Source organism: Manis javanica, chromosome X, assembly GCF_040802235.1.
Source record: "Manis javanica isolate MJ-LG chromosome X, MJ_LKY, whole genome shotgun sequence".
Classification (NCBI taxonomy): Eukaryota; Metazoa; Chordata; class Mammalia; order Pholidota; family Manidae; genus Manis; species Manis javanica.
The window spans coordinates 58,451,431-58,466,381 of NC_133174.1; the positions used below are offsets into that span (position 1 = coordinate 58,451,431).

At 38.8% G+C, this 14,951-nt stretch overlaps 1 protein-coding gene across 1 annotated transcript in view; it reads right to left on the minus strand.

Annotated features, from left to right (window-relative positions):
- TEX11 (testis expressed 11) overlaps nucleotides 1–14,951 on the minus strand; it is a 391,628-nt gene that overhangs the window by 340,009 nt on the left and 36,668 nt on the right. The window contains exon 4 of the mRNA XM_073227602.1: nucleotides 12,128–12,212. Within this exon, the coding sequence (XP_073083703.1) occupies nucleotides 12,128–12,212 (85 nt within the window). The remainder of the gene's footprint in view (nucleotides 1–12,127; nucleotides 12,213–14,951) is intronic.

The window sequence follows — 14,951 nt, forward strand, 5'->3', positions numbered from 1 at the left end:
ACTCACTTAATATGCAATTACAAACACAATCTAAAGGTTCTTTTCTTTTTCCTCTCCTTTTTCTTCGTCCTCCATTTTTTATATATTACGTATCATATCCTGTCCTCTTTGTCTATGCCTTGATCGACTTTGGGGATAGTTAATTTAATTTTATATTTGCTTAGTAATTAACTGTTCTACTTTCTTTACTATGGCTTTACTACCTCTGGTGACAGCTATTAAACATTAGGTACACTTCCATCTATAGCAGTCCCTCTAAAATAGACTGTAGAGATGGTTTGTGGGAGGTAAATTCTCTCAGCTTTTGCTTATGTGGAAATTGTTTAATCCCTTTTTCAAATTTAAATGATAATCTTGCCGGATGAAGTAATCTTGGTTCCAGGCCCTTCTGCTTCATGGCATTAAATACATCATGCCACTCCCTTCTGGCCTGTAAGGTTTGTGCTGAGAAGTCTGATGTTAGCCTGATAGGCTTTCCTTTGGCATTTTAATTACTATATGTTTTGTTGTTGTCCTCCTTGGGTCCCTTGTGTTGGGAGATCTGTGGATCTCCATGTCCTGAGAAACTATCCTCTTCCCCAGATTTGGGAAGTTTTCAGCAATTACCTCCTCAAAGACACTCTCTATCCCTTTCTCTCTCTCTTCTTCTTCTGGTACCCCTATAATGTGAATATTGTTCTGTTTGGATTTGTCACACCATTCTCTCAATATTCTTTCATTCTTAGAGATCTTTTTTTCTCTCTGTGCCTCGGCTTCTTTCTATTCCTCTTCTCTAGTTTCTATTTCATTTATCGTCTCCTCCACCATATCCAATCTGCTTTTAATACCCTCCATTGTGCTCTTCAATGACTGGATCTTCAATTGGAATTCATTCCTGAGTTCTGAATATCTTTCTGTACCTCCATTAGCCCTCTAGTGCCCAGAAGCTCTACTCTCTGGATCTGCTCAGTTCCTGAAGCGATGTCGGAGATTGCAGGGGAGTGGTATTGGTGCCTGTGGGGTGGAAAGAGCTGTTTCCTGTTTCCCGGCTGCTATGCCTGTCTCCACTGCCTGAACCAGTGGGATGAGCACACAGGTATAAGCCTCTATGCTTTGCATTTGGATTTGCTGTAGACAGATCTTCCCTCTGGCTGGTGTAATGCCAGGGTAGTGTTTGCCAGTTATCAAGCCAGGTGGGGCTAGCCAAAAGAAAGGTGCAGTAGACTGCCTATCACAGAGGGGGCCCTTGGAGCTGTGCAGCCAGCCAGGGAGCTGGAGCACCTGGAAGTCGTGAAAGCTCCCAGCTTGCTGGACAGAGTGCATCCACACAATTTTGTCTACCTGTCCTTTCTCCTGAGCAGTAAGCTCTGTGGAATGCCTGCCCCTTTAGCAGCCCTCTTGCTAAGGGCTTCCTTGTTAGGAAGTATCTCAGACTGCATGTCCTTTCTTTTGTCCCAGAGCAGCTGGATATGGATCCCTGCTTTCCACAAGTGCCTGGAATCTCAGTCTCTCCAGGAATTCTGCCTGTCTTAGCTTTCCAATCCCCTAGTTATGAGCATATCATGAAAGCACCTTGAAATGTAGGTTTGTGCTCCCAGAGCAGATCTCCCAAGTTAGGTATTCAGCAGTCCTAGGCCTCCACTCCCTCCCTGCTCCATTTCTCTTCATCCAGCCTGTGAGCTGGGGTGAGGGAAAGGCTTGGGTTCCACCAGGCAGCAGCTTTGGTACATTACCCTACTCTGTGAGGTCTGCTCCTTTCTCCAGGTGTATGCAGTCTGGCGCTGTCCTTTCCTGTTGCTCTTTCACAATCAGTTGTATTAATTATATTTTCGTATTATATGCAGTTTTAGGAGGAAGCTTCTGTATCTCCTCTCATGCCACCATCTTTAATCTCTATTTGTGTGTAGTTTCTTTCATCATAAAACATACCAAATATTTTTAAAGGGGACTTCACATGTAACTGAGCTAGTTGCCTTGATGTTAGATCTCAGCAGCTGTTCTACCTATACTAATATCATTTTTAACTAATATTCCATTGAAAAAGAGATTTGTCCAGCTGAAGTTACAGGGTAAACAAGATTTTTATTACCCATCATGAAATGTAAAACCTATTCATACCTTAACAAAATTAATTTGTGTCTGAAAAACACTTCCAATAAAATTATTTGCTTTTTTTGCATCCCACCCTTTGCCTCCATAAAATAATTTCTAATATATATTTACATTATCTTGCATTTCCAGTTTTGAACATGTTTATTTTCTTCCAAAATGCAATGAATTCTTCAATATTCTCAAGGACTCTGATCTCTCAACTCTTATTTCCCCTCTCCAAAGACATCTTCAGTAATTCTCTCTCAATTTACTCCTTCCCCTCTACCTTCAAATATAGCCATCTTCCTTCCTTGAAAAAAATCAACTAACCCCACTATGCTTCAAGTTTTCATCCCCTTTCTCCACTTCCTTTCACTACCAAACGACTTGAATGGAATGGTCTACCACGTCCATTTTCTTGCTATCCACACATCTCCTTAAGCTCCTGCAATCTGTTCTGCATCCATACCACTTTACTAAAACTGCACTCCCAAAGATCATCTTCCATAACTGTTCAGCAACATCTCACAATGATCATAACCCTTTTGGAAAAGTACTGCTTCCTTGGCCTCACACTGTCCTGGGTCAGCACTGAGCAGTGTCCCTCTGTGAGAAATGTCTAAGACCTCTGTTCCCATCCCCACATTCTTGATTCAACTGTTTACAGTTATCAGCAACAAGCCTTCACACTTCAGGACAAAGGAAGCCGAAGCTGAAACAGAATGCTACCATAGTATAAAGATGCTTTGTTACTGTTGCTCTATCTTTGTCTTCCCCAAGCCTGTTATTGGCCCCTCTATATTAAGAAAACCTTAGTTCTTAATATAGTGGGGTTAATAGTTTGGTGCTTGCTGACTGACTCTACATCTGCCTTACTCTGCTCCATCAGTGCCCACAGCTTGATATTTGAATTGACTCTAGACAGTGCATAGTGTTGTATCCTCTAGCATTTGTAAGTTTTTCATTTTGATTGTTTATTTGACTTCAGCTGATTCCTTCCCAGATCCTCAAGCATACATACACCTGGTGTTTTTTTTCTGGAGTCTTACCTTGTCCCTTTCACCTACGGCCTGCCATAATATGATATGACTACCCTATAAGGAATATGTACTCAATAAATGGGTAGTGAGTCCCCTCTAGAATATTTTGACTGTTCCTTTTGGTCTCCTGTTCTTGTTCTTCTTCCCATACCTTACCTGGAGAGACAAGGTTAAAATCTCACTACTCTGTTCTCTCAACACCATTGGTTCTTAGAATTTGGTATGTGTAAGAATTCTTGAGAAATTTTTTTCAAATTACAGACACATCCATATCTCATCCTAAACCTAATGATAAATCAAAAACCCCAATGGTGGGGTCTAGCCATCTATCTGTATTTTAACAGGCTCCACAGGTGATTCTTTATTATACCAATGTTTAAGAACCACTTTTCTTTATCCTCTCCCTCAGAAAACTCAGCTACCCTGAAGGCATTGCAACAGATAGAAAAAGCTTGGCATCTGTGCCTCCATACTGTATTTGTCTACTTTGCTACTTTAACTTATGAGCCAAAAGAAAAAGAGAAAAAAAAAGGAAAAGGGTTCCTACTCATCCCCGCAAATGGTCTGATTAATCATAAAAAGGAATTTTGCTGACAATTTGAGATTTCTGCAAATACCTTCTTACCCAAAGCTTGTCTCCCCTCAGGAGATAGGGAAATACATATGAAAATAACGATCAACCTGTCAAAGAATTCTAGGAGCATCATAACCAGGCCTAGGTTGGGGAGAGACAACTAACCAAGGATACAGAGTTTCTTAGCTCTTCTCGGACCCTCACTGGAGCTCAGGTTTCTGCAGCCTTCAGTCACCTCCAAACCTGCTCCCCATCATGCTCCCTCTTTTCCTAGCATAAAAGAAGCTTGAAATTAACCCTGAGTTAAGATAGGGCTTTACGACATTAGTCCACCATCTTCTCAGTCTGCTGGCTTTCTGTACAAAGTTGTCCCAATTTTCCTTGCCCCAGCTTCTTGTCTCTCGATTTACTGAGCTGTTGTGCAATGAGTGGAATTAGCTTGGACTCAGTAGTAGATTCAATGCTCACCTCCATGTGAAGAACTATAACATCTACAGGCACCCCGATCTCTCTCATAAGCTCCGTAAGGTTGGAGTCTCATATCACCAACCTTATTGTCATTTCATATGCAAAAGAAATAAATTTAAAATTTACAAGTTATTCCTCTACTTCTGGCTCTCCAATTTCTGTTCATTGCTCCATAATTCTTCCCAATAAAAAACAATGGTAGTTTATAAATCTTAATGACTTTTTAATCATATAATATAATATAGAGGATCACAGGAAGACGTTGGCATGAGTAGTTCAGTGGAAATCTCCTCCCCAAAACATACGTATTTATGAAGATACAATAAATACAACTATTCCTAAAAGAGACACCAGTGGATACAGTACAACAGCCAGGATACATCTACATCTGTGAGAACTCAACGTCACATGAAGGGGATAAGATATAAGCCATGGCCAGGCGGGACCCGAGCACTACCACACCCCAGAATCCGGCAGGAAGAAAGGAGTCAGAACAGGGAGGGTGTGAAAGCCCAGGACTGCTAAACAACCAGCTCTAGAAATCCGCACCCAGAGCGCAGACACAAGGTGCATGGGGTGCTGGATATTAGAGAAACAGAAAAGCAAAACCTGCGGGCAAAAGAAAAGCAAGTGCTTTTTGCAAGTCATAAGGAGACAGGGACACCACAGCTGGACGAAGTCATACTGGAACACTTAGCCAGCAGCTGGGAAACCCGGGAAACTTTAGGCGCCCTAAACACCTGGGCAGCAATACAGCCCCTCATGGCACTAAGCAGCCTGCCAGTCGTTCCCACAATTGGCGCGGACACTGACACACCGGCCCAGTAGTGGGAAAGTGGCAGCGTGCACCAGGGGCAGCGGCGCTGGAGCAGACCAGGAGGGGCTCGTGATAGCCCGCCGCGGCGGTGACCAAGCAACCAGGGAGGAGCCTGCACATGCCGGCGCCAGTGGTGCCAGAGGAGCCTGGGAGAGATCCACACAAGCCCACAGCGGCAGCGACCGAGCAGCCCGAGAGTGGCCCACGCATGCCAGCAGTGGCACTGCCGAGGGGCACAGGAATCCCAGCTCGATGCACAGCCACCTGGGCCAGACCCAAAGGCCGCTGTTAGCACACAGTTTCCCGGCAGGGGCGCCGCTATCGTAGAGGAGCACACTGGGTGTGCGTACCACTCCCTGCAGGGCTCCGCGCTGCTCTGATGGAGACCCAGCCCACAGCAGCTTAGGGGATTAACCCGGTGGCTGCTCCAAGAGTGTGGGTAACTGACACAGGCAGCAGAGAAAGGCAAGGCATCCAGCAAGCAGGAAAGGACTTTCTTCTCCCAGCTGACACACCCACAACCTGCCTACAGCCACCTCTAGCACCATGAAAAGGCAAAAAAATTTAGTCCAGTCCAAAATAGATCAGACAACCCCTGAGAAAGGATCTGCAGAGACAGACCTAACCAGTCTCCCTGAAAAAGAATTCAAAATAAAAATCATAAACATGCTGACAGCACTGCAGAGAAATATACAAGAGCTAAGGGATGACATCTGGAGGGACATTACAGAAATGAAATAATCTCTGGAAGCATTTATAAGCAGAATGGATAAGATGCAAGAGGCCATTGATGGAATAGAAACCAGAGAACAGGAATGCATAGAAGCTGATGGAGAGAGAGATTAAAGGATCTCCAGAATGAAAGAATATTAAGAGAACTGTGTGACCAATCGAAACAGAACAATATCTGCATTATAGGGGTACCAGAAGAAGAAGAGAGAGAAAAAGGGATAGAAAGTGTCTTTGAAGAAATAATTGCTGAAAACTTCCCGAAACTAGGGGAGGAAATGGCCTCTCAGACCATAGAGGTACACAGAACTCCCATGACAAGGGATCCAAGGAGGGCAACACCAAGACACACAATAATGAAAATGGCAAAGATCAAAGACAAGGACAGAGTATTAAAGGCAGCCAGAGAGAAAAAAAAAGTCACCTACAAAGGAAAACCCATTACGCTTTCATCAGACTTCTCAACAGAAACCCTACAGGACAGAAGAGAATGGCATGACATACTTAATGCAATGAAACAGAAGACCCTCGAACCAAGAATACAGTATCCAGCACGATTATCATTTTAACATGAAGGGGGGATTAAACAATTCCCAGACAAGCAAAAGTTAAGGGAATTTGCCTCCCACAAACCACCTTTACAGGGTGTTTTAGAGGGACTGGTCTAGATGGGAGCACTCCTAAAAAGAGCACAGAACAAAACACCCAACATATGAAGAATGGAGGAGGAGGAATAAGAAAGGAGAGAAATAATCATCAGACTGTGTTTATAAAAGCCCAAAAAGCGAGTTAAGTTAGACAGTAAGGTAGTAAAGAAGCTAACCTTGAACCTTTGGTAACCACAAATCTAAAGCCTGCAATGGCAATAAGTACATATCTTTCAATAATCACCCTAAATGTAAATGGACTGAATGCACCAATCAAAAGACACAGAGTAATAGAATGGATAAAAAAGCAAGACCCATCTATACGCTGCTTACAAGAGACTCACCTCAAACCCAAAAACATGCACAGATTAAAAGTCAAGGGATGGAAAAAGATATTTCATGAAAACAGCAGGGAGAAAAAAGCAGGTGTTACAATACTAGTATTAGACAAAATAGATTTCAAAACAAAGAAAGTAACAAGAGGTAAAGGAGGACATTACATAATGATAAAGGGCTCAGTCCAACAAGAGACTATAACCATTATAAACATATATGCACCCAATACAGGAGCACCAATAAATGTGAAACAAATACTAACAGAATTAAAGGAGGAAATAGAATGCAATGCATTCATTTTGGGAGACTGTAACACACCACTCACCCCAAAGGACAGATCCACCAGACAGAAAATAAGTAAGGACACAGAGGCACTGAACAACACGCTAGAACAGATGAACCTAATAGACATCTATAGAACTCTACACCCAGAAGCAATAGGATACACATTCTTCTCAAGTGCACATGGAACGTTCTCCAGAATAGACCACATACTAGCCCACAAAAAGAGCCTCAGTAAATTCCAAAAGATTGAAATCCTACCAACCAACTTTTCAGACCACAAAGGTATAAAACTAGAAATAGATTGTACAAAGAAAGCAAAAAGGCTCACAAACACATGGAGGCTTAATAACATTCTCCTAAATAATCAATGGATCAATGACCAAATTAAAATGGAGATACAGCAATATATGGAAACAAATGACAACAACAACACAAAGCCCCAACTTCTGTGGGACACAGCAAAAGTAGTCTTAAGAGAAAAGTATATACAATCCAGGCATATTTAAAGAAGGAAGAACAATCCCAAATGAATAGTCTAACGTCACAATTATTGAAATTGGAAAAAGAACAAATGAGGCCTAAGGTCAGCAGAAGGAGGGACATAATAAAGATTAGAGAAGAAATACATAAAATTGAGAAGAATAAAACAATAGAAAATATCAATGAAACCAACACCTGGTTCTTGGAGAAAATAAGCAAAATAGATAAGCCTCCAGCCAGACTTATTAGGAGAAAAAGAGAGTCAACACACATCAACAGAATCAGATTCGAGAAAGGAAAAATCACGACGGACCCCACAGAAATACAAAGAATTATTAGAGAATACTATGAAAACCTATATGCTAACAAGCTAGAAAACCTAGGAGAAATGGCAACTTCCTAGAAAAATATAACCTTCCAAGACTGACCCAAAAAGAAACAGAAAATCTAAACAGACAAATTACCAGCAAAGAAATTGAGGTGGTAATCAAAAAACTACCCGAGAACAAAACGCCCAGGCCAGATGGATTTACCTCGGAATTTTATCAGACATACAGAGAAGACATAATACCCATTCTCCTTAAAGTTTTCCAAAAAATAGAAGAGGAGGGAATACTCCCAAACTCATTCTATGAAGCCAACATCATCCTAATACCAAAACCAGGCAAAGACCCCACCAAAAAAGAAAACTACAGACCAATATCCCTGATGAACGTAGATGCAAAATTACTTAACAAAATACTAACAAACTGAATTCAAAAATACATCAAAAGGATCATACACCATGACCAAGAGGGATTCATCCCAGGGAGGCAAGGATGGTACAACATTTGAAAATCCATCAACATCATCCACCACATAAACAAAAAGAAAGACAAAAACCACATGATCATCTCCATAGATGATGAAAAAGCATTTGACAAAATTCAACATCCACTCATGATAAAAACTCTCAACAAAATGGGCATAAGGGGCATGTACCTCAACATAATAAAGGCCATATATGATAAATCCACAGCTAACATCATACTGAACAGCAAGAAGCTGAAAGCTTTTCCTCTGAGATCGGGAACACAACAGGGATACCTACTCTCCACACTATTACTCAACAGAGTACTGGAGGTCCTAGCCACGGCAATTAGACAAAACAAAGAAATACAAGGAATCCAGATTGGTAAAGTAGAAGTCAAACTGTCACTATTTGCAGATGACATGATACTGTACATAAAAAACCCTAAAGACTCCACTCCAAAACTCCTAGAACTAATATCGGAATTCAGCAAAGTTGCAGGATACAAAATTAACACACAGAAATATGTAGCTTTCCTATACACTAACAATGAACTAATAGAAAGAGAAATCAGGAAAACAATTCCATTCACAATAGCTTCAAAAAGAATAAAATATCTAGGAATAAACCTAAGCAAGGAAGTGAAAGACCTATATCCTGAAAACTACAAGACACACACTCTTAAGAGAAATTAAAGAGGAGACTAACAAATGGAAACTCATCCCTTGCTGCTGGCTAGGAAGAATTAATATTGTCAAAATGGCCATCCTGCCCAAAGCAATATACAGATTTGATGCAATCCCTATAAAATTACCAACAGCATTCTTCAATGAACTGGACCAAATAGTTCAAAAACTCATATGGAAACACCAAAGACCCCAATGGCCAAAGCAATCCTGAGAAGGAAGAATGAAGTGGGGGGTGAAGTCGCTCCCCAACTTCAGACTCTACTACAAAGCCACAGTAATCAGGACAATTTGGTACTGGCACAAGAACAGAGCCACAGACCAGTGGAACAGATCAGAGACTCCAAACATTAACCCAAACATATATGGCCAATTAATATATGATAATGGAGTCATGGAAATACAATGGGGAAATGACAGTCTCTTCAACAGATGGTGCTGGCAACACTGGACAGCTACATGTAAGAGAATGAAACTGGATCACTGTGTAACCCCATACACAAAAGTAAATTCGAAATGGATCAAAGGCTTTACTATAAGTAATGAAACCATAAAACTCTTAGAAAAAACATAGGCAAAAATCTCTTGGACATAAACATGAGTGACTTCTTCATGAACATATCTCCCTGGGCAAGGGAAACAAAAGCAAAAATGAATAAGTGGGACTATATCAAGCTGAAAGACTTCTGTGCAGTAAAGGACACCATCAATAGAACAAAAAGTTGTCCTACAGTATGGGAGAATATATTCATGAATGACAGATCTGATAAAGGGTTGACATCCAAAATATATAAAGAGCTCACGCACCTCAACAAACAAAAAGTAAATAATCCAATTAAAAAATGGGCAAAGTATCTGAAGACAGTTCTCAAAAGAAGAAATTCAGATGGCCAACAGACACATGAAAAGATGCTCCACATCGCTTTTCATCAGAGAAATGCAAATTAAAACCACAATGAGATATCACCTCACACCAGTAAGGATCGCCATCATCAAAAAGACAAACAACAACAAATCCTGGCGAGGTTGTGGGGAAAGGGGAACCCTCCTACACTGCTGGTGGGAATGTAAATTAGTTCAACCATTGTGGAAAACAGTATGGAGGTTCCTCAAAATGCTCAAAATAGAAATACCATTTGACCCAGGAATTCCACTTCTAGGAATTTACCCTAAGAATGCAGCACTCCAGTTTGAAAAAGACAGACGCACCCCTGTGTTTACTGCTGCACTATTTAGAATAGCCAAGATATGGAAGCAACCTAAATGTCCATCAGTAGATGAATGGATAAAGAAGATGTGGTACATATACACAATGGAATATTAATCAGCCATAAGAAAAAAACAGATCCAACCATTTGCAACAACATGGATGGAGCTAGAGGGTATTATGCTCAGTGATATAGGCCAGATGGAGAAAGACAAGTACCAAATGATTTCACTCATATGTGGAGTATAAGAACAAAGGAAAACTGAAGGAACAAAACAGCAGCAGAATCACAGAACCCAAGACTAGACTAACAGTTACCAAAGGGAAAGGGGCTGGGGAGTATGGGTGGGAAGGGAGGGATAAGGGTGGGGAAAAAGAAAGGGGGCATTACAATTAGCATGTATAGTGTGGGGGGGAGCACGGGGAAGGCTGTGCAACACAGAGAAGACAAGTAGTGATTTTACAGCATCTTACTATGCTGATGGACAGTGACTGTGAAGGGGTATGTGGGGGGGACTTGGTGAAGGGGGGAGCCTAGTAAACATAATGTCCTTCATGTAATTGTAGATTAATTATACCAAAATAAAGAAAAAAAAAATATATATATATATATAATTTAGGCACACTGAACTTGTTTTGAAGGATGCAAATACTTCCAAGGAACATATTTTTGGAATAACTTTTAAATCAGGGGCTTCCTGCACTACATCCTGTTTTTCCACTCTATCTCAAAAGTACTATACACATAATAAGCACCCAAGTATTTAAGAATTGCTACATGCAGAGCCAGTACATTGAGAGACATCCTAGGGCTGCAGCTCCCACTTCACCTACCAAATCCCTGCTATTTGACAAGCAGTGATAAACAGCCGGAGCCATGTTCCCTGATACACAGAATTATAGTTTAGAGTTAATACATCTTAATATCTCAGTTTACCTGTTTATTAAGTCTCTCCCATGGATAATCTTCCCTTCCCATAACTACAGGACCTAAGGCCCTAGGAGCAATGACAGCAACAGTTCCCTGAGAATTAAAACAATAGAATGTTCTCTAAACATCCTAGTAGAAGAGTAGACTAATGAGTAAGTATATTGACTGTATTAATCACTAATTACCCTACATTTACACTGAATTTGTATACAGTTTAGTTTATATTCATAAAGATAAATACTTAGTAATATGTTGTCTTTCTTGCATACAGACAAAATTCATTTGTCTTTACAAAGCCAAGCAGTCCAGAGATTCTCCTTCTGGTTTGTTGCTGTAATGTATCCTTTATAATGGGGCAATACATTGTCCATAAATGCTTTAACTGTCATTATCCTTGCTGGAAATCAGTATCTGTCAGCAAACTAGACTCTGCCCACTTAGCTACTGCATTAGAACTTAGCCAGACAGTGGATCACATTTAATGCATCCAAGCAGATGAGTTTAGTTTGGGGTTTTTGTTTTGTGTTATTATTATTGTTTGCTCTCACAGGTAGAAAAAAACTTCTATAATTTTCCCCAATAACTCAGTTAAATATTCATCAATCCACCTCATAAGGAAACTATTTGTTATAGATTTTTAAATCTAACTCCCTCACATAGCAACATTTTTCATTCTATTATTAATGAAAGAGGGAACTACTATTTGATGGTCCAGAATCCTGAAGATTCTGGTCATCTCTTCTCCAGGAAAAATAATCCAAGTCCTTTAACATTTCCTCAAGTTCTCATTTTCCCACCTTTTAATATCTTTGTTGATCACCACCAGACTATTTCTTGTAGTGATGCTTTTCAACTTTTATTAAGGAGCTAACATTTGAAAAATCATAAAATTGAGGGAGGATGTTTGCTTGAGAAGCCACTGCTTATGAGTTGTTTAGTTTTCTTTTAACAAAGCTCCAGCTAGGAACTGAGAACTGGTCGAAATATTATTTAACTGGAGGAACACAACCAAAAGTATAAGAATCACAAAACATAATAATATGAGTCACAAAATGTATAATACATACATTTAGCCTTTTGCTCTTCACTTATAACCGACCCTACTTTCTTGGTTACTGCCCAGTTCCACAGGTTTATTGCCATTTCTTCAACCTGGACAGGAAAAACATTTTCATAGCCAGTTAAATATGGCCCACCTCCAAAGATTATTTCTTTCTTGCATGTTTTATGCTTATGTGACTAACAGGGGTCATTTATAGGCTCTCCATAATCTAGTCCTATTCTACCTTTCCTCTCAAAAACTTACCTACTCTTCATTATCTCATTCCTATCTATGCACCTTTATTAATACTGTTAACTTCACCTGATATACCTCCTCCTATTGTCTTTATGTCACTCAAATCCAGTTCTGTGTCACCAGGAACATCCATGAAACTTTCAGAAACCATTACAGTCTACACTGATCTCTCTCTTCTTCAAATTCCTATATTCATTAAGTTTCACATAATTGAGCAATTAATTATGCTACTTTGTATCATTTATTCTTTAATTGTCTTAGTTGTTATTCTTACTTTGCAACTAGTTTCCTTAATAACGGAGATCATGTCTTATACAACTCATGTGGCACTTACAGTACCTGCCAAATTGCTAAATAAAGAATACATACTCAAATAGCAAGATTTGTTGTTTTATTATGTTTTGTTCTAGAGACAGGAGCCAAAGGTGCTAGAAGCTTCTTTAGTGGTTCATCTTTCTATCAGGTGGAACCTAATCAACTAGACACAAAAATCAAGCTCATAGTTTCTCAAGGATAAAATAAAGACACAAACCATGTAATGTGCGATAGGTTGGTTTCTGGCAAGAGACCTCTGAAGGCAATAACTAAGTGGTCCTAGGTGGTACTATTGCCTGAGACCAATATGGCATAGTTCTGGCCCAAGACTCCCAGGGTGCTGTGGTCATTACGATATAAGCTATATATTATTATTATCATACAATAAACACACCAGTAGTAATATGACTAAGAGGAATACTAACTCTTAGTTATACTAACTTTTTTTTGGATAAACCAAAAAAAAACAGTTTATGTACAACGATAGTACACAAGTATATTTTACTTTTCATTATTTTCTCCAGTGCCACTTTTCTCTCCTATAGTTACATATTTTTCTGGTAAGCTTCCCTTTAGACAGATTATTTAGCATGGCTGTCATTTCGCTATTATTTCAGGGCTAATTCTCATGCTCAGTTCCATCTCTCTCACAAAGTATCACCTTGCCACAGATGACCTGATGATGACTCTTATATGAAGTATTATTTGATTTGTTTCATCAAAAACACATAGAGCTAATATTTGACTCCAAATTTCCCAGAGGAACAAATGGTATTTAGGGGGGAAAATAAACATCAGACTAAAACAGCTTAAAGAATCTACCAATTTTGGTATTCTGGAATACAATCTGACAATATGTGAGAAAAGCCAAAACCTGTTCATATCCTTTGGCCAGTAATTGCTCTTTTGAGACTCTATCCCTATGGAATTAACACAAAATGTGGAGGGGATGGACTTTGCACTTAATAGTGTTCTTCATGTCATTACTTGCAATTGTGAAAAACTATAAACAATAGAAATATCCAATAATAAAGAAATATATACATGAATTATGACAAATCCACTAGATGGAATATTATTCTTCCATTTAAAATAGTGGTCACGGAAACTGTTTAAATATGGGAAAATGTGTCTAGTGAGAAAAGCAAGATACAAAATTGTATGTGCAATAACTTTCACATATGCAAATTTTACCTCCACAAAAAGCTATAATAAAATATTTAATTTTAGCTAATGATATGCACAATGAAGCATTTAGAGGTATAGTGTACTGATTTCTGCAACTCTGAAATGCATCCAAAAAATAGCATGGGTTGATGAATAGATGAGTATGTGATAAAGCAAATATAGTAAAATGTTAACAACAACAGAATCGAAGTGGCTGTTATATTAGTTTCTACTGCAAAATTCTTTCATCTTTTGTTTGAAAATTTTTATAATAAAAATGTTGAGAAGAAATTGCCTTTCATGATTCCAAAAGTTTACATGTACACTACAGTTAGCTATATAAATTTTAAATATGGAAATTATTATTAAAATGAATGTAGTAATATTGGAGTGGTGTGATTACAGATAATTTTTTCTCCATTTTTCCAACTTTATGTAAAGTTATGTTTTATGTTTGAAATAATTTTTTCTATGTTTCCATATTGTGTTAGAAAGAAAAGGGTAAGACTAATGACCATAAAAACACTTCATATTCACAAAGTGCAGCTTTATTCAGCTAATATCTATTGGGCACCTAATTAATATGTGGCAAGTTTTGTGCTAGGTTTATATAAATGTATAATGATAAACCCAGTAAATATATGTAGCCAACAGAAGTAAATAATAAAGATTAGGGTTTCTACAAAGAAAACAAATTCAAGGCACTTCCAAAACCAAGCAGACCTTCTTGTAAAATAAGACCAGACTCTTGTCCTGAACCTCATAATCTCTTTTCATTAACACTTAAGCACTGAAGAGGTTATTAGCTAAAAAAAGACTTACACATAAAAAACTTTAGAACTAATCAACAACTTCGGTGAGGTTGTGGGATCCAAGATCAATATACAAAAATCAACTGTATTTCTATATACTAGCAATGAATAATCTGAAAATTAAGAAAAAAATTCCAACTGCAATGACATCAAAAGAAATACAAAATGTAGAAATAAATTTTAACAAATAAGTATAAAACTTATACCCCAAACTAAAAACAGTATTGAAAAAAAATTTTTTAAAGTTAATGGAAAGGCATAACATTTTCACAGATCAGAAAATGTAATATTGTTAAGATG